At 55.5% G+C, this 25,829-nt stretch overlaps 1 protein-coding gene across 3 annotated transcripts in view; it reads right to left on the bottom strand.

The window, feature by feature from the left end:
• ARSG (arylsulfatase G) overlaps positions 1-25,829 on the bottom strand; it is a 129,020-nt gene that overhangs the window by 12,872 nt on the left and 90,319 nt on the right. For all 3 annotated transcript variants that reach the window (XM_075562140.1, XM_075562139.1, XM_075562141.1), the window contains 4 exons: positions 24,408-24,604; positions 23,533-23,613; positions 12,059-12,167; positions 3,806-3,926 (listed from right to left, as the gene is read on the bottom strand). In XM_075562140.1, coding sequence (XP_075418255.1) covers positions 3,806-3,926; positions 12,059-12,167; positions 23,533-23,613; positions 24,408-24,604 — 508 coding nt within the window. The remainder of the gene's footprint in view (positions 1-3,805; positions 3,927-12,058; positions 12,168-23,532; positions 23,614-24,407; positions 24,605-25,829) is intronic.

The following is a 25,829-nucleotide window of genomic DNA, read 5'->3' as shown; positions in this document are numbered from 1 at the left end:
ACTTTTGTTTGTTTAAATCAAGATAGGAAGGATGCTGGCATATGGACACATGAACCCCGGCCAAAGACATTTCCGTTCCCGCGGACGCCTGGCCGGAATGTGGGAGGATGGCCTCATAGTCTTGCAAACACGCTGTGTGTTCATGGTTGGCTTATCAGCCGGCTGGCTAGCTTGGCTTTACTGCGTTTTGTTTCTTGAAGGGTCTCAGTGAGCTGCTGGTGGGTGCCAGCTCTCTAAGGTGGGCTCCTCCGCCCCACCAGGCAGAGACCCGCAGCCCCCGTTCACAAGAGTGGACATGGCCATCCGTCATCTGCCGGCCCCTCCTGCCCGCATCTTCCCCCAGGAGCGGCCTCCCTCGGAGAAGTGGTCAGGTTCTAACAGCTCTGTCCTTCACACCTGGCCCTGGGGCGTCCCGGGTGGTTTGTGACCCAGGTTGGGTCCGATTGGTCAGATGTAGGACCTTTGGGAAGCCCTTCCAGTTCGGTGGGTAGTTGATTTTTGGACCTGGACGTCACAACCTGGAGCTAAGGGAGGACTTGACCACCTGGGGACATGATAACATCCAGCTTCAATCCGGGGGTACTAGGTTCTAGACAGAGTCCCACTCTTTCCCAGATCTCCTCTCTCTCTCCTGGCAGTCGCCCTTAGGCCTGGACCCAGACCTAGTAGGACCACACAAGAGGGGCAGGAGGCGCAGGAATCTGTGGGATGGGGTGGGGTGGGCTTGTCCCCTGAGGCTGATGACAGGGGTGGTGAGAAGACCACTGGTGTGCACGTGTATTTGCCAGCAGAGCCCCTCAGGACAGGACCTACGGGAGCAGCTAGGAGGTGTGTGGGAGGCTTTAGGTGGCAGTATCTGGTCAACCTTCACATCTCGGTCACTTTCTGGCAAATGAGGGAAGATCCCAATAGCAGCAAAGTATCTGCACCCTGTTTGGAGCCGAAGGTCTAGGGCTGGCTGTGCACTCTCGAGACTAACAGTTTCAACTCACAACGGACGCTGAGGGCAAAGACAATGACACTGCTTATGAAAATATACAGGTTTCTGGAAACATCTGCCCACACACCTGCACGCACGCACAAACCTATGGCGACCCCAGGTGGTGCCAGTGGTAACGTACTTGCAACTCACTGGAGAGGCTGGTGGTTTGAATCCACCTACGGGCACTTCGGAAGAAAGGCCTGGCTGATCAGCTTCCAAAAGTCCAGCTACTGGAAATCCTAGGCAGCCCCGTTCTCCTCTGGCAGCCCTGACAGGGGTCCGCGTGAATCAGAATCAACTTGACTAAGAACTTGACTAAGAACAATTCCATCTCTCAGGAGCGCCGGACAGATCGTGGGAAAATGCCATTACTCTTGTTCCCTTTCTCTACAACATATTTGAAGTCCTCCTGTCTCTGTCCCAAACCCTATCAATTCAGGTTATACAGTAATAACAATAATTAATAATATAAAATAAGTCATCTCGCATGGATTATGATACATGCGCGACTCTTCAGTCTCTTTAAACCATAACGTTGTTTTCATTGCTACTTCATCACTGTCATTTTGCTTTTGTTATGAATCGGGTGGCCCTTGTGAAAGGGTCGTTGGACCCCCAAAGGGGTCACGACCCACAGGTTGAGAACTACCGTCCTAATCCTTCCCCACAGCAGGGACATTGACCAGACTACACTTCTGAGCCTCCACGCAGGGACAAGAGCGGCCGGTGGCCCCTTTGGTGCTCCAGCGCCTCATCTTAGGGGTCTGCTCCCCGAGGCTGGCTGTGGCCTGAGCTTACCCCTCCGAGGGGCCCCAGCAGCGCCCTTGGGGGCGAGGGGTGGGATTGCCCCACATTGTCCGTCCCCATGAGTGACTTCTCTCCGGGTCTCTGGCCTGACTCCAGAGCCTAGACCTCCACCCCTGAGGCCTAGGCTCGGGCTTGTGAGTCAGCAGAGAAGCGAGAGCCTCCCTCCTGCTAAGGACGGAAGTGAGGCCAAAGGAGCCGGCTTCCACAGGCGGGATTGGCACGGCAAGGCAACCGCTGTCCTTGAAGCGTTTCCTGGTGACCCTGACGACCCTATTAGTAGCCACAGTACTGAGGTCTCTGATGACACCCCAGGGCGCTAACTTCCAGGCTCAAGGCCGGAAGCCACCTTCCTGTTGAGCTGCTGGGGACCAGGGCAAGTGTGACCGGGATGCAGGCTTGGGGCAGCAGCAGGACTTCTTCTGAGTCATTTCAGGCGTGACCAGATGGGCTGAAGGCACGCCGGGGACCAGCAACGGCTGGCTGGGAGCAGCGGGGAGCTGGCTGGGAGCTCAGTAGCCACCAGCAAGTCCCCTGGAGCCATCCTGGAGTCCCTTCTCTGAGGTCCTTGGCAGTGACGTAAACAGACCCAGGATGATCGCTCACAGAGGGGCCTCATCCTTGCCGCCCCCCGCCTCTTCCTTTTGCTGAAAGGAAGGCATACAGGCCAGGGCAAGGAAGGGCCCAGCAGCTACCGGTTCATGGCTCCCGCTGCCAGCCAGGGGGCGCGGGGGAGGCTGGGCTGGGAACCAGAAGCACAGTCTGGGCTACGCTCCCCGAAGACCCGTGCATCCTGCAGCCCAAGAGGGTGTTTGTTTGTTCATTTGTTCATTCATTCATTCACCCAGTCAGCACTGGTGGGATCCGGTTGGATGGCAGGCACCCTGGGCACTCCATGGTGACCTGGACAGAGGAGGCCCTGCTTTCCAGATGTTTCTGTCCTTCCTTTCCTAATGCTGCTGTCACAGATACACAAGTGGGTGGCTTCCAGGACAGGAGCCGACTTTCTCACCATTTAAGGGGCTACAGGTCTGCCTCCATGCCTTGGCCACTTTCCAGGTCTATGCTTCCCCCCCCCCCCCCGCCCCATCGGCTCTTCGCGGAAGTCAGAGTGATGATGTTTAACACACACCCACACAGCGCACGTCGAGGGCCTTGTTCAGGGAACAAACCAACCAACACAGAACTCCCTGCTTCCTCGTGCAGTCACTCCCACAGGAACCGGGGTCAGGGCAATTCAATCCCTAGTGAGCAAGTCACTGACCCTAGCCGGCCACCCCAGGGAACTAAACCGTACTGGAAACCCCCCTTTGGATCAGACAATGAAACACAGGGAAGATGCTGACCCGGCTTCTAGGGAGGAAGCACCAACAGACCCCCACCCTAAGCCCAGCTGTTCACTATGATCGGGGCTGACGAGCTGGGCCCGCAGCAGGAGGAGAGGAGGGCAGAGGGGCAGGGACTCATCTTTTGCTCCAGCTGCGTCTGAACCAGCTCCTGGCAAGGCCTGAGGTGGCAGGTCCTGGGTGAGAGGGAGCTGCCGGCCTGCTGAAGACCTTCCACACTGTGGTGGTTAGCGTTTATGTCAACTAGACCCTCCAGGGTGAAGATAGGGAGCAGCCCAACCTACCAATCAGGTGGCATTCTGATGACACTTGCTTGGGGGTATGGTCTGGTGTGGAAGAGAGAAAAGGCCTGGGCAGAGCTGACAGCTATTGCCCGCTCCCCTCCTACTGGCCCTAGATCCCGAGTCTAGGTCATGAATCTCCCGAAGCCATCTCTGCATCTACCAGCCTGTGGCCCTCTGCCTCTGTCCCCATGTCCTGTTTGCCACCTTCCGCCGCTACACGAGCCAGGAGAAGCCTCCAGCCCACGTCTGACCTAGGGACCACACTGACCTGGACTTGCCAGCTTCTGCACCTGTATGTGCCATCTCTGGAGAGAAATCTCTTTCTATACAGACATAGCAGGGCCACCGGCTGGGTTCTCTAGCGAACCCAACCTGACACACTCACTTACCCTGTGTCCACTCTGCCTGCGGCTGAAGAGCACCTCAGAGGCATCCAGTCCATCCAAGTGCCGGTCTGGGGGCAGGCGGGCCCGGGCCAGGGCCACGACGGTGGGGAAGATGTCCAGCACACTGCAGGAGCAAAGAGAACGTGTGGGCCCCACGCCTTGGTCAGAACCAGCCCCAGCCCCAGCCGCCTCCGCTGGCTGCTGTCAATTCCGCTTCCCTCGCTCTGGCTCCTCCTGAGGACCAGTGCTGGGGGGAGGCTCTGCAGCCGGCTCGTTGCCTGGTTCCAATCCCCACTCTGCCACCTACAACCTAGTTCCTCGCGGCCTCAGTCTGCTCCTCTCTAAAATGGGCCCTAAAAGCACCGTGCCGGCCTCCTCGGGCACTTAGAAGTAGGGCTGCCACTTGGCATGTGTTCACGGCGGTTTGAGAATCACTCATGACGAGCCGCTCTCTCTAAGATCTTGGGGAGGCCTACCGGTGGCCGGCTAGACCCCAGCTGAGGGCACAGAATGCGACAGGGGCCTGCGGAGGATGTTCCCTTCGATCCCCGGCCCGCGGTGCCCGTGGGGAGATAGTCCGTCTCTGCTCAGAATACCATCTACCCTTCATCTGTGTTGGTAAGCTCGTTCCCCCGTTCCACAATAGGGGACACCGCGTGTCACTACAGAGCACACACAGACAGACACGCGAGGACAGAACACACAGTCCCCTCCCCTCAAAGCAACCGCTGTTAGTTAGCATGACAGCGTGTTTCCTCAAGGCCATGTGCTTTTTCATTCACGCAGTTCGGTTTTACACGGCAATCCGGTCTCCCTCGGGCCTGCTGGGCTGAGGGCTGCCCCTTGACAGGGCTGTTGATCTACGGGCCGAGACAACTGAGTCCAGGGTCTTGGTAAGAGCCAGGAACCCGGCCTATGTGAGGCCAGAGTGCCCAGGAAAGGCCCGGGTCCTCCTGGGCACTGGGTGCCACGGCAAACTTGGGCTGACTCTTGGGGAGGCCTCAGGGACCACTGTCAAAATGAAACCAAACGGAAACCGGTGGCCAGCTGTGGGATACAAGACTTCCCCAGCTCGACTCCCCCAAATATATATGTCAGGCTTAGGACACTGCTTGCAGCTAATGGTAAATGATTGTCAAGTTAGCTCCCTGAAGACTCCAGCCTTCCAGAGCAAGCAGACACCATTGTTTCTCCCACAATAGGTGGGGTCACTCCCTGCTGTTAGGGGCAGTGGATTGCTTCCCCTGAAAGCTGAGGCTATCTAAAGTCTCCAGCTCTAGGGCAGTCAAGGTTAGGTCGCCATCCTGAATCTAGGATCCGCCCATCTTGTCACATGTGTGCCCTTAATCCCTCTTCCTATAGTGTGCGTACCCCTAGATTGTCCCCCTTCCCATTACTGTATTACCTGTACAACCACTTCCTGTCACCTATGTCTTTACCTGTCATTATGGGGCTTACATGCCCCCACAGATATACAAGCCTTGGTTAGAAATAAAGAGCTCTCTCTCCAGGTCGGTCCTCGCTCCCCTGTCTCCTCTCCCCTTGTCTTCCTTCCCCTCCCCCTCTCTCCTGCCCTCCCGTGTCCCATCTCCACATGAACCACCAAGAGGAGCTGAGGTGAGCATGCTACCGTGACATGTGTGACTCCTTTATTTCTCTTTTCTCTCTCTCTTGTTCTCTATGACTTTACTATCATCTTTCCTTATTGCTGCTATACAATTATGCCTAGTGGACCCGTGATGGTGTGTTAGCGGCTGGCTGCCCAGCCAGCCAGCCAGGCTCCTCCAGCTTCCAGAAACCCAGGCAGGGCAGCGTCGCACTGGCCTTCAGAAGCCCAGTGGCTGAAGCAGCTAGGAGGGTTCAGCCTCCACCTGTTCGGTTAGCGGCCCTGGGTGTTCACGGTTTACACCACCTAGGGTCTCCAGGGATGGCACCATGGCCCCACGGCTCCACCTTCCCCACCCTGAGGTCTGGGAGTTCGGTACCCTCCTGGGGGCACTGCATGCTGATCCAGCTCCTGTCCCCATTACTCAGCCTCCCGCCCCAGGTGCTGTTTCTCCACTGATGACAGGACAGTGTGTCTCTCTCTGGTTTGCCTTCACAGGCCTGGCTCGGCTGCCTTATCTCTGGACCTACACGTGGCAGGAATGGGCATCCCACCCTCGGGGGCCCCTGACAGCTTGTGGCATGTGAGTCTGTAAAGCACAGGGTGGCCGGAGACCTTTCCCAAGTCCAAGGTTCCTGCCAGAGTCTTGCAGGGCAGTGGCTGGTGGCTGTCCACTTTCTCTAAGTTGCACCCTTCAGAGAAGAGCCCCGGGGGTGTAGCAAGTGACCGGTTCCTGCTAACTTCGTGGTCAGCAGTTTGAAACCACCAGCTGTTCTGTGGGAGGAAGTTGAGGCTTTCGACTCTCGTAGAGTCTTACAGTCTTGGAAACCCACAGGGGCTTTTCCACCCAGTCCTCTAGGGTCACTCTGAGTCAGTATCGACTCCATGGCAGTGAGAATTTTTTAAGAGAGGAAAGCAGAGCCGTATATTCATCGAGTCACCAAGCAAGGAAAACAGGATCCAAGTGAGGTTTTAGCACATCTCGTATGCTTGTCTTTTGCTGCATCTTATTTGTTCCTCCTTCAGCATGAGGCTTAGCATCCTAATTATAATTAAGGTGCAGTCCTGACTCCAATTATTTAGAGCTCTGGCATCTCCGAGCTTGGCAAGAGCCTCTTGGCAGGCCACCAAAGATAACCCCTCACCACCTTCCTGCATGCAAAGTAGCCCAGTGCCGCACTGGTAAGCTTGGGCTGTCCAAAGTCCCTCTTTCTGAAATGGTGGGCAGCCGAGCCCCCAAGGTCAGCTCTGGAAGAGGGCGGTCACCCTGGCACACACACAGCCCTGTAGCCATCCGTGGGCTGGGCCCCAAGCTAGGCCATAAGCTTGAAGCCTGTCACAACCCTACAAAGACCACCAGAGGGGCCCCTGCTACGGCAAACCTCGAACGCCAGCTGAGACATTGGCTTGACATTGATCTTGGGAGTTGGTGAAACGTTGAATGAAGACTTTTTTAAATTAAAAACAAAACAGGTGGGGAAAAAAACTAACAAAACTATACTTGTCACATTTCTGCAATTCCCTGCAGTGGTGCTTGGGGCGGCGGTTTGTAAAGTCATACCCTGACTTCCATGGGCCCCTGGTTTCCATGGGCTCTTTCCACTATCCAAAGGTTCCCAGGCGGTGTGGAGGGTTACTCACTGGGCGGCTAACTGCAGAGTCGGCAGTTTGAACCTCCCAGGTGCCCTGTAGAAGGTGAGGCCGTCGGCTCTCATAAAGATGTGCAGCTTTGGAACCCCAAAGGCCAATTCTACTCTGTCCCGCAGGGCCACTAGGAATCACACTTGACTAGAGGGCATTGAGTTTGAAGGCAGGTGTGTGGGGGGGGTGGGGAGGGGACAGCCCTGCTTTAGCGGGCCTTTGGGTTAGGTTAGGAGAAGGTGAGACTGAGCACCTGCTCCTGAAAGGGGGACGGGGGGGGGGGGCATTGAGACTGCTCTGCAGAATGACAAGAGTGACATCTTGCAGGTTCTATTAGACACAGGAAAGTCGTTTCTAAACAGCTTTAACTGTTTAACCCTAACAGTCCTTCCAACGAGACAGCTTCCCGTGCTGCAGACCATCCTGAAAGGAGTGTCCTGGCGGCACGGTGAGTTGAGTGCCTCACCGCGAGTTCAGTGGTTCGGGCACACCAACTGGACTCTGGAAGAAAGATGAGGCATTTGCTCCCGTGCATTTCTTGAAAACAGGGGGAGCAGTTGCACTCTGCCCTACAGCGTCCCCAAGAAGGGGAATCGGTTCAATGACAGGAGTTCAATGACAGTTTCGTTTTGGAGTCACCTGGTCCTCGTGTCGGTTCCTCTCCAAATGGGTGGCCCTCGCTCTGAACAGAGTTGGGGCCCCCCCAGATACAGAACATACCCGCCGCGTTCTTATGTAAAGTCCCCAAGACAGACTGTTTTAGGGCCCAGCTTCTCATTCAGCTCCACCTCCACTCCCCACCCCTCCGCTGGGAGACATCTTTGGCTGCCTCATCTGGGAAGGGGCGCGAGGGGTGGGGGCTGGTGCAACTGGGACGCTATGAAACGTCCTGCAGGAAATCCCCGCACGACGCAGCATGCCCGAATGTTGACTGCTCAAGCTGAGGAGAGAAGTCAGACTTCAGGGTAACCCCTCCAGACCTCTTGCACCCCTTTATCAAAACCTGGTTCTCCCACGGGTGAGCTCCTAGACGCCAAGAGCTTTGCGTCTACTTGGTTCATTGCTGGGCTAGAAACTGACCCATAGTTCCAGCACCAGAACAATGATGGACACATCCATCGTTGGCCACGCAATAAATAATTGTTGACTAAATGGATTCCCTCCGTTCTGTAATTGTGTAAATTCTATAAATTGTGTGATTCTGTAAATCCGAATAGGGTTTTGGAGTGAAGGGCTTTCTTTAATCTTAATACGCTTTTCCCTCCCCTCTATCTGAAAAAATATATCCCCAACCCACCCCCCACCCCCCCCCACACACATATCTACTTTCAGGGGTTTACAGTGAGTGTTTACATCAACTTGTCTACTCCCCAAAGCCCACAATTTATGGGAATGTAGGTTTAGGGGATCTGGCCTTGGCTCTGGGTGCCTTCGGGGAGTTATCTCAGATCTAAAGGAAGATCTACGTTCCCCCTGGGAATAGCGGGCTAGGATAAATAAGTCAACTGGTCTTGTGCCTGGCTGGGCTTCCATAAACGTGAAGTATGAACATCACTTTCCGGCATGCGGGACTGTGGGAATGAGGCACCACGCACAGCCTGCCTGGACAACGAGGAAGCTCTGCCCAAGTTTGCTCTGCATGGATCTGGGAGGGGAAACCGCAAAGGGTGGATACTACTGAGACACTTTCCCGCTATTCAGTGACATCGAGTTGACCCTATCGGACAGGGTAGAACAGCCCCCTTTAAGGCTATAACTGTTACAGGAGTAGAAAGCCCTGTCTCTCTGCTGAGAAGCAGCTGGTAGCTTCGAACTGCCGACCTTACGGATCAGAATCCAACACGTTACCACTGTGCTACCAGGGCTCCTGTCCCTGCTACAATCAGGGCTAATTTAACACCACCGTGCTCCTCAGGAGGGGCCAAGGTATGAGCGTGTGAACAGTGTGCTGGTGCCATGTCCCCAGGAGAGGCTGGGCCCTCGAGGAAATGTCTCCTTGTACCAAGACCTGCTGCCTTGGGTCACCAGACCCCCTTCAGCCACTTGCCACTTCTGAGGTCCCAGGTAGCCCACAAGAAGTTGTTAAGTGTCGTCAAGTCAGCTCCGACTCACAGTAACCTGATGTACAAGAGAACAACCCAAACCTGCACCATCCGCTTAAGTCTCCTTATGTTTGAGCCCATTGCCGCAGCCGCTGTATCGATCCGGCTTGCCAAGGGCCTTCCTCTTTTCTGCTGCCCTGACCCTTGACCTTCTCCAGGGCCTCCTCTCTCCTGACCACAAGTCTAAAGGCCGTGACATGTGTCTCTGAGGAGCATCCTGGCTGTACGTCTTCCCCAGACAGATGTGTGTTCGTTCTACCCGACTCTCAACATTCTTCGCCGGCAGCATCGTTCAAATGCAGATTCCCCGTCAGGCTCCCTATTCAAGGCCCAACTTTCAGGCGCATGTGGAGCGATGGACAGGACCATGGCTGGGGCCAAGGTCACAGCCTTGCTTCTCAACACTTGCACGAGGTCGTGTTGCAGCAGGGCATCCTTGGACCGCCTGACTGCTGCTTCCACGAGCACCGATGGTGGAGCCAAGCAACAGGAAATCCTTGGCCACTTCAACGAGACAGGGTGAGGGGTCACGGAGCAACCGTGACAGGTCAACGTTAAGAGGCGGGCAATGTGCTCAGTCTGGGGTGACATCATTGGAGAGATTGCTGAGTTATGTGTGCATGTGCACTCAGCCAGTGAACTTGGCACTTCTCCACTCCTAGCCGGTTCTATAAGAAGCAGCCTGCCTGGCCATCTTCCCAGACTCCAGGCTCCAGGCTGTGTTCTTGTTGTCCCACCTGCTGCCACCCACTGACATCTCACTGTCCTCTCCGGAATGTACAGAGCTGACCCAGAGTCCTGTGGGCGACCAGGCCTCCCCACCTGGACTGAGGTCACCGGAGCTGTTTACCCTTTGCTTCCCCGGGGTTGGGTCTTTCCCTTCTGCCCTACTGGGCCGGAGGATGCTGGCAGGGGCCAGCCAGGTTTGTGTGGCGCTACCACACTGGGTCCTTGACCTCAGAACCCACTCTGCTAACTGGGCCAGAACCTTGGGAACTAGGACACTTGTCTGTAACCAGACCAAAAGCTCTGAGCATGTGAGCCAGGCCCCTTCCTTAGCTCTTGGTGAGGGAGTCCCCAATTTGACTTAGCAAAAAAGGCTGCAGACTTAAGCCCAGGTTACGTTCACGTCCATGGCATGGCTTCCCTGCGACAAGCCACAGACAAGCTCCTTGCCAGCAAACTGGCCGGGAGGATCTACTTCATGGTGAGAGTGAGGGTCAGAAATCATCACATGTACAGCTGCCCCTCTAGTAAAGGGAACCCCAGTGACCCCCTCATCGCAGCAGCTTTGGGCTCAGAGGAGGGGTCCATTCGTGGCTAATGACCAAGCGGAGCCACCTCCCCTCCATGTAGATACCTTTCTTGATACCATCTGACTGCCAGGGAGTGACAGGCAGGCTCCCCATAGTCACTTGCAGTATAATTGGGGCTCAACTGACCTGTCTTCTGGGGGCTGCTGGCTCGTCAGCAGGGAGTCCTTGCCTGGCTAGTCTGCAAACCGGAAGGTGGTTGGTTCGAATCCATACAGAAGCGCCTCCGAAGAAAGGTCTGATGCGCTATCTAAACCCCAAACATTCGCCATTGACAACTGTGGGGAGCCACTGACCCAGGGGTCACCCTGTGCGGTTCCGGCCTGATCCAGGTGGGGGTCACCCTGAGGGGGCACGGACTCAATGGCAGCTGGCCTGGCCTCTGGTTGTTCTCTCTAGTAGATACTGTGGAGACTCAAGGCTAGGACCAAAGCCCTCCTCACCCACCTCTTCCCTATTATCCCCAGAGGATAACCTCACAGGGCTCCCAAGGCACTAATTACTGTAATTAGCATAAGAAGTCACCTTTTTAGGCCAATCCAGGCTGCTGCAATCAGAGGCCTGGTAGGAGGTGAGCAGGTCTAGAGGCCTTGTGGCTCTGTCATCTTCTTTCTCATTTCCTCCTTTGGAACACCCTCTTCCTGGAACAGTGGTTCTCAACCTTCCTTAAGCTGCCACCCTTTAATAAGATTCCTGAGGTAGTTCGTTTATTGTGATAACCTGGCCGATAAACACATGTGGGATTAATTGAAGGGCGGAAGGGCGGAGAGATAAATGGCTGGGTGCTCCTCGCCTTTCTTGTCTCTTGTTCTTTTATCATCGGACCAGTGTGCGGTTGCCTGGCTTGTTCTGTGCCTACATTTGCAAGCTACACTACCTGTGGGACACCTAACCCATGGACTGTGTCGCTGTAATCTGAGGTTCCTTCAAGACCTGCTTTGCCACACCATTGGAACTTACATCTCTTGAGCTGGGGACTGTTGGACCCTGTCATCTGGCTGACTGTGGGTGACCTGCCTTGCTGTTTGCTGCCTGTGCCTGGATAGCCTGAATTGCTCTACAGGACTACCCGGCGGCCCTCAAGACTCGAAGGACTGCCAGTGTCTCACAACTGTCTCATGGGAGTGAGTTGCACTGAGCCATTTGTACTGCTTTATCGTTTAATTAACTTTATTTCTTATGTTATATATCTACCTGTATAAATATATATATATATTAGCATTCCGGTTTTGTTTCTCTAGAGAACCCTGTCTAACACAGTTCCTCATGTTGTGGTGAGCCCTCCCCCCACCCCAACACCCATAAAATTAATTTCATTGCTACTTCATCACTGTGATTTTGCTACTGTGCTGAATCGGGCGACCCCTGTGAAGGGGTCAAGACCCACAGGTTGAGAACCGCTGCTCTAGAAGGACCCATCTGGGCCAGGAATTCCCAGGGCTCCCCAACCCTCTTTCCTCCCTGCCGGCTGCAGCCGCCAATCAACCCTCTATCATCACTGGAAGTTTCACGATTGGCGAGCTCTGGTCACCCAAGCACCCCCGGTTCTCTTTGCCCTAAACCCCAAAGTCTAAAAGTAGTTTGGGACCCGTACCTTAACAAAGCAGTGCTGGTGACATTGGCAGGGACTCTGCCGGGCCAGTAAGCCAGAGCCGGGACCCGATGTCCTCCTTCCCACGTGGTCTGCTTGGCTGGGCTTCCCCCTGGGAGAGGAATGTAGACAGATGGTTGGCTCATGGGTGGTGGTGGTGAGGGGCAGCCCTGGGAGGAGAGGTGCCTCCCTGAACAGCCACAAACACCGAGGAAGGAATGATTTCTCTTCATCGGCAGTTATTTTTACCCGGCTGACTAAACTTCTCAGTATTACAATAACGGAATATTTTGTTTTGCTGGGCTGACCACATGTAAATACGAGTTCTGCCTGCCATCAGTCTCCATGGAATTACATGACTCTATTTTCCCCTACGCTCTCTTCACCCAAAACGATCCCGTTGGTTGACTGACTCACTTCCTACGTGCTGTCTTGGAGTGTAGTGCTCATGCATTGCAGTGGTAGTGGCACAGAGGTGACGCACTGGGCTGCTAACCGACAGGTCAGCAGTTTGAAACCACCAACCGCTGCTCGGGACAAAGAGGAGGCTTTCTACTCCTGTGAAGAGTTATAGTATTAAAAAAGAAAAGAAAAAAGAGTTATAGTCTTGGAAATCCATAGAAGCAGTTCTATCCGGTCCTACTGGGTTGCTATGAGTCAGCACTGACTCGATATTAGAGAGAGACAGAGAGAGAGAGAGAGAGAGAGAGAGAGAGAGAGAGTCCACAGAGGAACCTTGGTGGCATAGTGTGTTACATGTCAGGCTGCTGACTTCGAGGCTGGTAGTTCGAAACCACCAGCTGCTCCCCAGGAGAAAGGCGAAGTTTTCTACTCCCGTACAGAGTTAACAGTCTCAGGAACCCACAGCAGTTCTACCCTGCCCTGCTGGGTCACTATGAGTCTGGATCCACTCGATGGCAGGGAGGTGTTTGTCTTGGTTTGGGTTTAAACAGAGGCTATTGACCACACAAAGTTGTTCCCCGCTTCTAACCATAGTGTTTAGGAAGAAAGGGGGGGGGGGAATCCCATCGTGTTTGAAAAGGAGAAACTGAGGGACATCCCCCCACTCTGCCCCATGCCCAGCGACTCCCTGCGCATCGTGGTCTGGTTCTGTGCGTGCTCTGTCGCTCGGCTTGTCTTTGCACGATGGTGCTGTGGAGCCAGTCTTGGCGTTGCCTCTTCGTTGGCACGAACACAGCTGCCCTCTTCGAACGTCCATGATGGCAGTTAAGGTGGTCCTTTTGTCGGTCAAAAGGGACCACCCGTCACCAGTGTGGATGGCCAGCAGGCTGGAAAGGATGAGCTCATGCTTTACGGAAACATCCTGAAAACATGTTGCACCGAATTGACCATGACCACCCTGCCACACACCCCCCACCCCCGTGGTGGCCGGGCCAGAAGCCAAGGATCCCACTAAGTGTGCGTGTCACAAGCCGGCCCCAGGCTCACGCTGTGTATGCCTCACGCAGAGCACAGCCAGGGCGCTTCCCCGGGCGGGGCCGGCGGCAGGAAGCGAAGCAGTTTTAAGAGGGGCTTGGAGAACATGAGCAAGGCGCTGCCTGGCTGTCCTCACGCCGCACACGGAAACTTTGATGTCCTTCAAATGCCATGCAAGGCGGCGCTGCCTGGGGAACACGGAGCCTGTTTACTTGCACGTCCCCGCTGGACAGACGCCAAACAGGCTTGCTTAACCTTTGAGGCCAGATGCTAAGAATGGGGCAGGCGTCCGTTCAAAGGAAAAGCCATCCCCGCGGAAGGTCGGCCTCTCTGAGCAGGCTGCGTGTGGTCACAAGCACACTGGGTCTGGTCTCTGCCCGCAGGGCGTTTCCAGAGAGCAAAGCTGGAAGCGGGAACTCACAGCCAGCAAGTTCGTTCTGACTCATGGGGACGCTGCGTGCGCTCCTGAGGACTTTCAAAGTTGTGACCTCTCAGAAGCTGGTCTTTCTTTCCAGATGCCTCTGAGTGGGTACAAACTGCCAACCTCTTGGTGACAGCAGTCCAACTATGACCTGTCTGCACCAGCAGGGATTCCTCCAGAAGCCTACTGGAGCCCTTCAATGTCATGTCAACTTGAATGTGGATAAGTGGAATCCAACCTGTCAATCGGGTTGCCGCGGCCTGCTGATGCCTCCTTGAAAGGCGTGGCCTTTTTATAAGGGAGAACCTGGGGCCCTCCTCTCTTCTCTCTCTTGCCCTGCACCTGCACCTTGCTGTGACTCTGTGCTTGCACCAGTGGTGGCCCTATGGGCCTCCTGACCCCGAGAGCTGTCCACGCTGTCATGTTTCCACCCACCTCACATCCGCGGGACTCGGTACCCACTGGCCTCGATCTCTCTGCACTTAAAACTTAAAAGGTTCTGACTTAGTCTTATTGATGGGTTCCCGGGGTTATCAGGCTGCCTGTGTCTGTATCAACAGGGCCTGTGGTGCACCTGAGCCAGGTGACCCCCCAGGAAAGCTTCCCCCAGGCCCAGGTCTCATCACTGATCCTGCTGCTAATCTAGGAGCCTCAGTCCAAGTTCACGATCGGAGTAACAGAGACAATCAAATGGAAGCACCAGGTGGCTGGAGGCTATGGGACTTCCACCTGGGCACCCAAAGGTCTGTTCTTGGCCAGTCATGGCACCTATGTGCCAGGGGAGGCTTTCATGTAACTGTGATAGTACATAGTTCCAGCGGAACTTCCTGACTAAGATGGACTAGGAAGACAGGCCTGGCAAACCACTCCGCCAAAAACCGGCCATTGAAAATTCTGTGTTCATCATGTGGTTTGAGCCTGTTGGGTGTTGGGGTTGACTTGATGGCAGCTAGCAACTTAGCAAAGCACCAGTCTAAGAGGTGGCTAGCGAGTTAAGCATTGGGCTGCTAGCCATAAGGTTGGCAGTTCTAACCCATCCATCGCCTCTGGGGAGAAAGATGAAATATTACCCATCAGTCTTCAAGACCCCCGAGGAGCAATTCTACTGTCCTTGAGGGTCCCCACGGGGCCGCTGGATCGGAATCAACTCCATGCGGTGGTTGGCGTGAGTGCCTCGTCTCTCCTCAAGCCCTCTTGATATCCGCGTGACCGCGGCACTGTGTTCCCCATGGTGCCGACGGAGAAACTGGAGCTCAGACCCGTTAAGTAATCTGCCCAAAGTCACAAGTCGGAATTTGAATCCAGGTCCAACCGCACAGCCAGCACACCACCCAGTGGGACCTTCTACTTCTCCAAGGTGCACACGGTGAAATGGAGAAATCTTTTAGGATGGCAATTCCCAGACCACAATGCGTGTTAGAATCACTACAGGGTCCATTGGCATCCAGTCGAGTGACTCGTGGCGACTTCATAGAACAGTGCAGGACTGTAGCCCTTTACTGGTGAAAGCCCTTTCTCCCATGGAGGCGCCTGGTGGTTTTGAACTGCAGTTCTTGAGGATCGTAGCCACCAGAGCTCCTTTCAAATCTCTAGGGCAGTGTTTTACAGGATGCGCAGGCCAAGGTCTCTGCCCAGAGACCGGAGTTCCAGGATCTTCAAGTGCAGTCTGGACCTCTCATCCATTACCACTCTGTCTGATGTAACGTGGGAGCCCTGCAGGGGACAGAAGCTAAGGGACAGGTGGGGAGGTGGGCCAGCTGCGTCTGCCGCTGCGTTCTAAAGAGTCTTCAAAAGAATATATGTTCATGGGTCCCCTCCCTTTTACAAGAGCAGCAGCTTCATATTTCCAGGGTTTTCTTCTGATCGCCATTGGGTGGTTCAGAACACCAGCCTCTAGGGCAGCGGTTCTCATCCTGTGGGTCTCGACCCCTTTGAGGGCGTGTGTGTTTGTCAAACTTCCCTTTCCCAGAGGTCACCTGATTCATAACAGTAGCAAAATGACAGTGATGAAGTAGCAATGAAAATAATGTTATGGTTGGTGGGGCACCGCCACATGAGCAACTGTGTGGAAGGGTCGCAGCATCGGCCTCACCATCCGAGGTGCCAAGGACACCTGGAGAAACGGAACGAGCTCTTCATTCCTGATCGTTCCGCCCACAGTCTTCCCGAGCATCACCGCCCCACGTCCTTCACCAGGCTGTCCCCCAAGAACTAAGAAGGGTGGGCGTCAGGACTGACCGGGAGCAGGAGCTGGTGTTTCAAGGTCCACCGTTTGATGGAGGTCAGGAGGACTGGGGCTTGCGAGCGTGATCATTCATCACACCCCATGGTCTCCGATCAAAGTGAGAAATACATGGAATTTCATAGGAAAAAACAAACCAATAGAAAAGGAAATGCCGTGGTTGTTATTGTTCTTGGGCGCTGTCACGTCGATTCCGATGCATGGTACCCGCACCCCCCTACCCCCTACTGTGTGACACAGAAGGAGAGGGGGTTCTGGGCTAACAAAGCTTCAAATCACTGGTCTTACACCACCCACGCCATGATGCCTTTCTGCCTAGGACCAGCCTTGGGACCGTTCGCTACCATCGGCAGGAACAATAGATCAGCCCTTATATTGCACCCCGATGCATTTTCCGATTCTGGGAGCTATTTGTTGTGTTAACTTAACCTTAAACAACCAAATGGAAGTACTGCCACTGAGTCAGACCCAACTCAGAGTGACCCAATGGGGCAGAGCGGAACCACCACGTCCGGTGTCCAAGGCGGCCATCTTCAGGGGGGAAGCCAGCCACGTCACACGTGTCCACCGTGTGTGGGCCTTCTGGTGAGAAATGCCCGGCTCACGGCTGGGAGAAGGCATTTCTATGCACTTGTGAGTCTAATTAAGGCAGAACCCTGTTACTTACAGCAATAAATATTTAGCCTCAGTAACCAAAATACAAAACAGACCATGATTCATGAGCTTGCTTACTTGTTCTTCCGTAGCTACGGAAGTGGACTGGCATCCCATGATGCACGGAGACGGGGCAGGGTGGGGGAAGACTCGCTGCCCACACTCAGGAGTAGCGGGCTTACTCTGGAAAGATCCAGCTGCCATGCTTTCTGAGTCACAAAGGTCAAGTGGTCAAGACCGAGGCCACAGGCTGCTCCCTGCAGAGCAGACGCCAGGAAGAAAAATCTCAAAGGCAGAGTCCTTGTTCCACCCAGGCTTACTAGAATGGACTCTGGGTGGGACGCTGGCTTCGAGGGGAGGCCAAGGGTGGGATGGGGGCACACTCTGAGAGGCAATGGCAGGGTAACAGGCCCTTTGGAGTCCGATAGAGTTGAGTTCTCATCCCAGCACCACCTCCTAACAGGTAGCCTTGAGCAGACTCCTTAACTCCCGTTGGTCTCAGTCGCCTCAACTGTAAAGGGGGAAATGGCCATGCTTCTGTCGTAGGGGTGTGAGGAGAGTTACCAAAGATAGACACCTTAAAGAGCCAATCTCTGCCGCCGTGGAGTAGAGTCCGACCTATAACCACCCTACAGGGCAGGGGAGAAACTGCTCCCGTTGGTTTCTGAGACGTTGAATCTTTATGGAAGCAGGTCAGCTCATCTCTCTCCCTCGGAGCAGCTGGTGGCTTCAAGCTGCCAACCTTGAATTGCAAGGTTGCAGCCCAACACGAAACCAGGATGGCACCAACAGAGTGCCCATTAAGTCCTAAGCAAGCAACAATGTAATCCATGAGCAACCCAAACTTCCAACAGGCCAACAGCAGGCGTTGCCACCTAGCCGCTCACACAAGGAGCCCAGCCTTCTTAGCTTGCCCTAAATACACATGCAGATATCTGTGTATGTATATGTGCATATATGCACAGGTACATCCATATACATACATACATATATACACACACACACATTTATATTTTAGCTAATTTTGGATGTCATTTACAGGGTCCTCTCTACAACTGATTGCACCCTTAACAGCAGAAAGAAGAGGCTTTCTACTCTTATAAAGAGCTATAGCTTAGTAGGACTGAACGATTGAATTGTATGATATGGAATATGTGCCAATGAATCTGTAAAAACGAGTTACAGTTTCAATGGCACTAACTGAATTGCACATGTAGAAGGAGGCGAATTGGTGGCAAAGAAATACATGAATAGCAACAAGTACGAGGAGAAAGAAAATATTCTAGAATTGATTGTGGGAAAGATGGTATGGATAAACTGTTTAATCGTAGGACATGTGGATGAAGTGCCAATAAAGCTGTTTAACACCCACACACACAGGAGTGATAGTGTGTAATTAATTACTTATGTGGCTTACCTTCTGACTTTTTATCCAAATAAATCATTGAAACTGGTTTATCAACCAAAAAATAAAAAGAGGTCCAGTCTCAGAAGCCCTCAGGGCAGCTCTCCCCTGCCTCGGAGGCCCCTGTGAGTTGGAATCAACTGGTTGGCGGTGAGTTGGGTGTCTTTTGGTTTGTCTGTAACGCTCCCCACAATTCAGGAGAACAAACATTTGCTCATCCTGTGACCTGCAGACCCACAGGGCCTTGAGGAACTGGTCCGTTCCAAGGAGTGTGCCTTCCACCACCTGTCTTGCCCACTACGAACAGGTGTCTCTGCCAAGGATGCTGGGGACACAGGGGGCAGCTGGAGCTGGGCCTCTCTCTGCCGAGAACTGGGACTGGCTGACCTGGAGTGGCCCTGACATTCTGACCGAGCCAAAGCTCCGGAAGGAACCTTAAGTGGGCTTCGGCCGCCACACTCACCCCCACCCCCTTTGGTCCAGTCCCCGAGGCAGGGCCCACAGCCAAGGTTCCATGGTCCATCATTCCCCCACCACTCACCTCAAAACACCCTTGCCCTTCCCAGCCCCCTCCCCCGCCGGAGCTGGACGGAGGCTCAGGTCACCAAGCTGCTTCCTGCTTTCCGGTGGGAAAGGCTATGCAATGACCTGATAGCATCGAGTCACCCACAGCCAAGCTGCGGAAATCCAATCCCACAGACTGTTTCTTCATCACCAGGGGCACGAGGAGCAGCCTGCTCGCTCAGGCAGCCAGGAGCAGGGCTGCCAGACAGCGGAGCTGGCGGCGAGGGGCAAGCAAGGTGTCATTGGGTGCTGGGTGGGAAGAGGCTGGGGTGGGCTCCTTGTGCCCTCTCGCCACCCCCCCACCTCCCGTTAGCACCCACCCTGCTCAGCTTTGTCTCGTCGTCCCGCCGAGGGGCCCAGCCAGGACACAGCAGCATCCTCACCCCGGCATTGGGTGAAACCGCACGATGGCTGCAGGAGACGCTGCCTCATCCCCTCAGCTGAGCAGCGGGGCGGCTTGGCCAGGAAGGGGAAGGGGAAGGGGGGAACGGGACAGGGGGAGCACGTGGCCTGACGCAGTGGGCTGGCTGCCGGGAGGGAGCAAGAAGCGAGGTCCAGGTACTGTTTGTCCTGCCCTGTTGCGAACACAGTGTCTGGCCCCTCACTGCACCCCGCTGGCTTGGGCGTCCTGGGGGTTCAGAGAGACACGCAGTCTTGCCCGGCTTCCTGAGCCCCAGCTGTGTTCAGGCAGAGAGTGGACGGAGGAGGCGGGCAGGAAGGCTAATAGGACATTTCTCTGGAGCATCGGTTCTCAACCTGTGGGTCGCGACCCCTGGGGGAGGTTGTCGAACCCTTTCACAGGGGTTGCCTAAGACCATATTTCCGTTGGTCTTAGGAACCAGGACAGCGCTCCTCTGTCCGTCTCCAGGCAGGTCCTCCCACACACGGGGCCACCAGGGGCCCAGCATTAGGAAGGTTGAGAACCGCTGCTCCAGAGCCGGCGGAAGGGGAGGAGAAGGGTTCACCCTGAGGAAAAGGCCCGGATTCCCCTGCAGAGACAGCCTCTCCCCAGGAAAAGAGGTGGCAGCTGGCCTGGCCCACCCTGAGTTCAGACCCTGGGCCCCACTTCCACTTCCGGGCAGAGCTCACTGACATGGAGTCGATTCTGGCTCCTAACGACCCTGTAGGACAGACTAGACGGGAGTGGAAAGCCTCCTCATTTCCCCACATCCGGTCACAATGTGGAGGTCAGCCTCTGGGCAGAGTTCAGGTGGCTGCCATCCTGCTCCTGAACAAAATGCCCACTCTCAGTGTCACTCAGAGGGTATCAGGCGCGGGCCACGGGGGCCAGAGGTAGTAGACGCCTCACTTTCCAAGCGGAGGCTCGGCTCCCGGTGACCAGTGAGCCTCACACACAGCCAGCGGCCAGTGGCGGGGCTTGCATGTTACTGTGACGCTGGGCCCATTTCAGCACGCTTCCCGGCCAGGGGGGACTAGGAAGAAAGGCTGGTAATCTACTTCTGAAAGCCAGACATGGAAACAGCCCCCCCACCCCCGCCTATTGGCGACTGTGACGCATGGGGTTCCCATCGGCCAGGGGTCACCTGGACAGCAGCTGACAGCAGCATGACAAAGGTCATTTCACACAGCCTCTCTGTGGTTGACAAACCCAAACCATTGGCAACTAGCATCCATGAGTCCATTCTTCTTTGGGGTATCTTCTGATCCCCTTGCAAGTCCTCTAGGGGGAACTCTGTTTCCCCCGTGGGTGGAGACTGGCCCTAAAAGCCAAGAACAGGATGATACCGTAGACTCTCCCCCAGCCCAGGGAGGAGCATGCATGCCCCACATTACTGGGGAGGATGCTGAGCTAGGAGAAGGTTTGGGACCAGCACGGGCTCCCCAACTCATGCTGTAGCTGAGTTTGAGCCCCACCTGCACCTCAAAAGCCATTCACTGTTTCCACCAGCTGCTCTGCCTCCCTCTTTAGAGTGTGAAGGAACCAGGCTGTCCCTTGGGCAAGTCAAAGCGGGAGACTGAGTCAGGAGGCTCGATGAAGAACTGAGGCCGCGTGATCGGGCATGGTGTGGGGGAGAATCTTGAAAGCAGCCCGGGCTGCCCTAAGCACGGACAAGTCCATCTTGGAAGAAATGCAGCCAGCATGCACCTTAGAAACGAGGGTGGAGGCGAGACTTGGTCTCAGGTACATTGGACAGGTTCGCCGTCCCTGGAAAAGGACATCCCGTTTGGTAAAGTACAAGGGCAAGGAACAAGAGGAAGGCCGTCTAGGATAGGCACCCTGGCAGCGACAGATGGCTTCGACATAGCAGAGATTGCGAGCGTGCGCGGCACGAGGCCGGGCAGTGTTTGGTTCTGCCTCACGTGGGGTCCCTCTGAGTCAGCACCATCTGGACGGCACCCACAACCACGCTGTCTCCCACTATCTGAGAAAGGTCCAGAGGGTTCCGAGACCGGAGAGATTGTCCTTGTCGCTTCCGACATCCAAGGAAGCAAGGGAGGATTTCCCAGATGGCCAAGTAGTAGAACAGAGGGTGAGTAATAGTCAAGGCGGGGAGAAAGGAGCCGGCGTTGTCAGATGGTGGCGCCCCTCCCACTCCCACCACTGCTCACTGGCCCAGGGCAGGGCCCCCTCCTCAGCCTCAGCTGATGCAGAAAACGCTGAGGAGGGCGGGGCCAGGGAGGACCGGGGCACATGGACTCCTTGGCAACCAACAATAACAACAATGCCGAACACGCAAACAACCACTCCCAGGGCACGCTGTCTCTAGGCTGTGGTTCCTAGCAGGCATCGGTACCATCTCCACCACCGCCAGCCTCCCGGCATCTTCTGACCCAACTCTCCCAGAGTCAGAATTCCCAGAGTCAGAACACTGCTTTTGGGAGAGAAAAAGAGAGGGAAGATGATAGATAGATAGATAGATAGATAGATAGATAGATAGATAGATAGATAGATAGATAAGCATCCATACCCTATGAGATGAAGGCGTAGACCCACGGTGCCTGCACCCCACAGGCACTGAGCAGGTGGGGGGAGGTGGTACCAGCTCTCCTGAGTGAGCACCTGCCCTGGAGATTCTACAGCCACCTACTCATCCCATTCTGGGTGGGGGGCTCCAGGTGAAAGGTGAACAACAAAAGGTAGACTCAGCACCTCCTTGTCTTCCCAGCCACCAGCCGAGCCCAGCAGGAATGTTCCAGTTTCTAAGTAGCTGCAAACGTCCTCTGGCCTGCAGGGGCAGCAGGGTGGGGGTAGAGTGGCTAGGGAGGTGTCCCTGAGTGGCTGAACCCATACTGCAGAGGAAACCCACCATGGCTTTCAAGAATCTTCCACAAAAAGGGAGGGGGGGAGGGGTCACAGCCAGACCAGTCCTGAGACCCTGGGAGACAAGCACCTCTTAATGGGTCCATTCTAAGCTTTTATAAAACAAATGGCCCCAGCTTGTTGGAAGGATAACGGAGTGGGGATTCAAGCCAAAGCCATCCCTCCATACCCCGAGGTCTTTGCTACTCATCTGCTACATTTTAAAAGACCGCCTGAGAACGCAGGTGCTTGATGTTTATGGAGCAAATCCCACTGGGCCGACGGCTGAGGAAGCTGCTGGCCTCTCAGGCATAACCCTGTCTAGGCTAATCAATCGCCCTCCTCTGAGTGGATCTCCAGCACCTTGGAAGGGCTGTACCACCGTCTCTCCGTTTGCTGGCCCCTGGGGTTGTGCCCAGAGTCAAAGTCTACAGCATGAGCACCAACTCCCAAGAGAGAGACTCAGACGAGGGACCGAAGCCTCCATCCATTGGTCCAGGCTCCCCTTCCCATGATTCCCCTCCAGAGCCACAAAGGTGGCAGTTTGAACTCACCCAGGGGCTCTGCTGTAAAGATAAACCGAAGAACAAACAAACGCAAAACTCACTGCTATCGATCAACGCAATTCTAACCCATGGCAACCCCCTAGGACAGGACAGAACTTCCCCTGTGGGTTTCCAAGACTGTAAATCGACGGGAGTAGAGAGCCTCGTCTTTCTTTGGTGGAGTGCCTGGTGGATACGAACAGTTGACCTTGCAGTTGGCAGCCCACCAGGGCTCCCTCTGTGAACCTACAGCCTGCAGAACTCAGCTGGAGGGTTCTGTTCTGCCACATCGGTCGAGATAAGTCGAAACTGACACATCAGCCCCCAGCAGCAATCTGGCGGCTCTCTCACAATCGGGGTCCCTGTGGGCCAGGCAGGTGGGAGCCGAGCTGGAGTCTGAAGACAGAGGCAGAGCTGCTGGGGCACTGGCTCAGCTTTGGCGGGAGCAGGCCTGGTTCCACCCTCAAAACTGGTGTGGCCTCTGGCAAGTTACTCAACCTCTCTGAGCCTCTTTCCAACGTTTCACTGTGGCAAAAATCAGAAACGTGCATGTGAAACGCCGAACGCTGGTGAACGCCGGGCATGTCTTAAGTCAATGGAAGGAGTGTGTGGCTGGATGGGAGACGGATGCTCTGTGAGAAGCAGAAAGAAGCAAGCCCCACAGAAGGGCAGAAAAGCCACAGTGTAGTATGGCAGGGGGTGGGCCCGCTTGTTAGCGATGCTGGTTGCCCCCAGGGAGTCGTAGGGGAAGGACAGAAAGGGACTCTCACTGTCTCACCTTGTACCTTCTTCCCTGGGAGCAGGTGGAAGGCCGGCACCTCGGCCTCATGGTGAAGCTCCAAGTCGGAGACACAGCTTAGCCATCCCAGAGGCAGCATCTCCCACCCCAGGGGGGGCTCCGCCTGTACAGTGGGACCCTGCTAACCCCAGCTGAGCCAGCCCCTCACCTTGACGCGTCTGCCACAGTCCAGTGAAGGGGCCCACGCTTCCAGCCAGCTCACACTTCTGAGCCCACGGACCATTGTCACCTGGAGACACACAAACGCATCACTGTCCACAGCCTGGGGCTGGCCCCTCCCTCTCCGTGCGGGCTCCCCAGTCCTGAGGTTCTGCTTCAAAGGAGGTGATGACAAATATAGCCCCGAGCCCTTTACCTGCCTGCCTTCCCCGCCCCATGCTAGCCATCTGCAGCCTGGCCTTAGGCGACTCTTCTAAGCCCACCACACGTTCTCCACCCACAGAGTCGGAGGCTCAGAAACCCGAGGGAAGTTCTACCCGGTTCCATAGGGTCGCTATGAGCCGGCACAGACTCCCTGGTGGCAGTAAGAGTTTATCACCATTGTCGTCCGGCAACGACTGCTTACCTTCACTCGTGTCATATGACCAATGTGACACACACACACACACACACACACACACACACACACACACTGTCGCTGTGAGTAATCTGTCAGAGCTCCGAGCGGCAGATAAGGGACTGTCGCAGGAGCAGCTCAAACCCAGGTTCAGAGCAGTGCTTTCCCAGCAGCCCCTGCTCCAGGCAGGGGCCTGAGGCCCACCATGGGGAGGGTGGTGGTGGTGGGCCTTTGGGAAGCCAGGGCTCCTCTAGTGGACTCTGACTCCCTTGCCTGGGGGTGTCCCCAGGCCCCACAGGCAGCCGCCAACAGAGACTAGGGGAGGTGGGGGGGGGCCAAGTTCACAGCAGGTCCTCACAAGGCGATCAGTGGGTGAGACCCGCCTCTCCCGGGGCGTACGCAAGGATATCCGTTAAGTCGGGGTTATCGGTGAAGGTGGAGTTGGCTGTTGCCTTTGACCACAGTACCTGTGAACCAGAGGAAGGTGCTTCCTTTGGCCATGCCGTCGATCTTGTCCTTGATCCGGCCCACCAGGCTGTCCATGTCCCGGAGGCCTGCAGTGTATGGCCCTGGGTCCCTCTGGTCTGCAGATGGCCCGGACGCCGGCAAGGGCACGTGCATGTGGGCCAAGCCCATGTAGAGCAAGAAGGGTCTCCCGCTGGCGCTGGAACGGGAGGGTGGGGAGGTCTCTCAACACAAGACAGCACTGTCTCTGCAGGGCTTCAGTGGCAGAGGCCACCCCTGTGCCCAGCACACCTGCACCATCTGCAGCACTCCCCCCCCCAAGAAGGGGAAGCAAGCTGGCAGGCTAATTAAAAAGCATCAAAATTCTCTTTGTAATTATTGTCCCTAGACATTTTACTGAAGGGAACCCTAGTGGCACACTGGTTAAGCAAAAGATCGGGGTTACACCCACTCAGGTGCTCTAAGGGAGGGAAGACCGGGTGCTTTGCTCTGTGATGATTGATAGCCTCGGAAGCCCCTGTGTCCTCCAGGGTAAGGAGCAGTTCCACTCGGCCCAGAAGGGTCCCTAGGACCCACGGGAACAAAGCCTTTCTCAGGAGCGTGCAAAAAGGCCGTGCATCATGGACCTTCTTCCGGAGTGGTCTCCCCCCTGCCACTGCTCTCCGGTGGATTCACAGGACAGAGCAGGTACGGCCCAAGGCTGTCACCCTTTACAGAAGCATGTCTTTTCCCCACGGAGCAGCTCATGGGTCCGACCTCTGGCTTTTCAGTGAGCAACTGAGCACTTTAACCATGGTGTCACTAGGCATGCGAGGCTTAGAGGGACTAGAGAATGTGCCAGGTTGCCGCTGAGCAAACCGCCCTGGCTGGATGCACACGCAGGTCTGCTGGGAGCAAACCCCCCTCACACTTGCGCGCTGAAATCCAAACCACACAGGAACCGGCGTTTTTTCTGCTGCCTGACAGACCAGCCTCGGCCCTTCCCAGGAGATGAGCCATGGTTCAAGCTGGCTTCCGAGAATTCCAGGAAGGGCGAAAGCATGCAGATGGAGCCTCTGCGAGAAGTCCCTGGCACCAGGCTGCCTCTTCCTAATCCCAGGACTTCAGGAAAGGCCAGGAGGAAGGGCTGGGCAGGAGCCGGCAGTCTTCAAAGCAAACTCCCCCCCTAAGAAGCCCCCACTCCCTCCCACCTCTGGCACCACTCAGAAAACTTCCTGATGGGCCCTAGTCCCACTTGAAGGCAGAGCAGCAGGGTCCCGAGGAGCCCACTGGCCACCCCCAGGGCCACAGGACATGGCGCACGGGGTCGTGGGAGGGCTCAGTGAACTTGGACAAATCCATGACCATTGAATCAATTCCAACTCAGGGGCCCTGTAGGGTGGAGTAGAACTGCCCCTGTGGGCTTCCGCGGCTAAATCTCCGCT

The sequence above is a fragment of the Tenrec ecaudatus genome, chromosome 10 (assembly GCF_050624435.1).
Source record: "Tenrec ecaudatus isolate mTenEca1 chromosome 10, mTenEca1.hap1, whole genome shotgun sequence".
Classification (NCBI taxonomy): domain Eukaryota; kingdom Metazoa; phylum Chordata; class Mammalia; order Afrosoricida; family Tenrecidae; genus Tenrec; species Tenrec ecaudatus.
The sequence above is the reverse complement of the archived record's forward strand: the minus strand, read 5'-3'. Positions and strand labels throughout refer to the sequence as shown.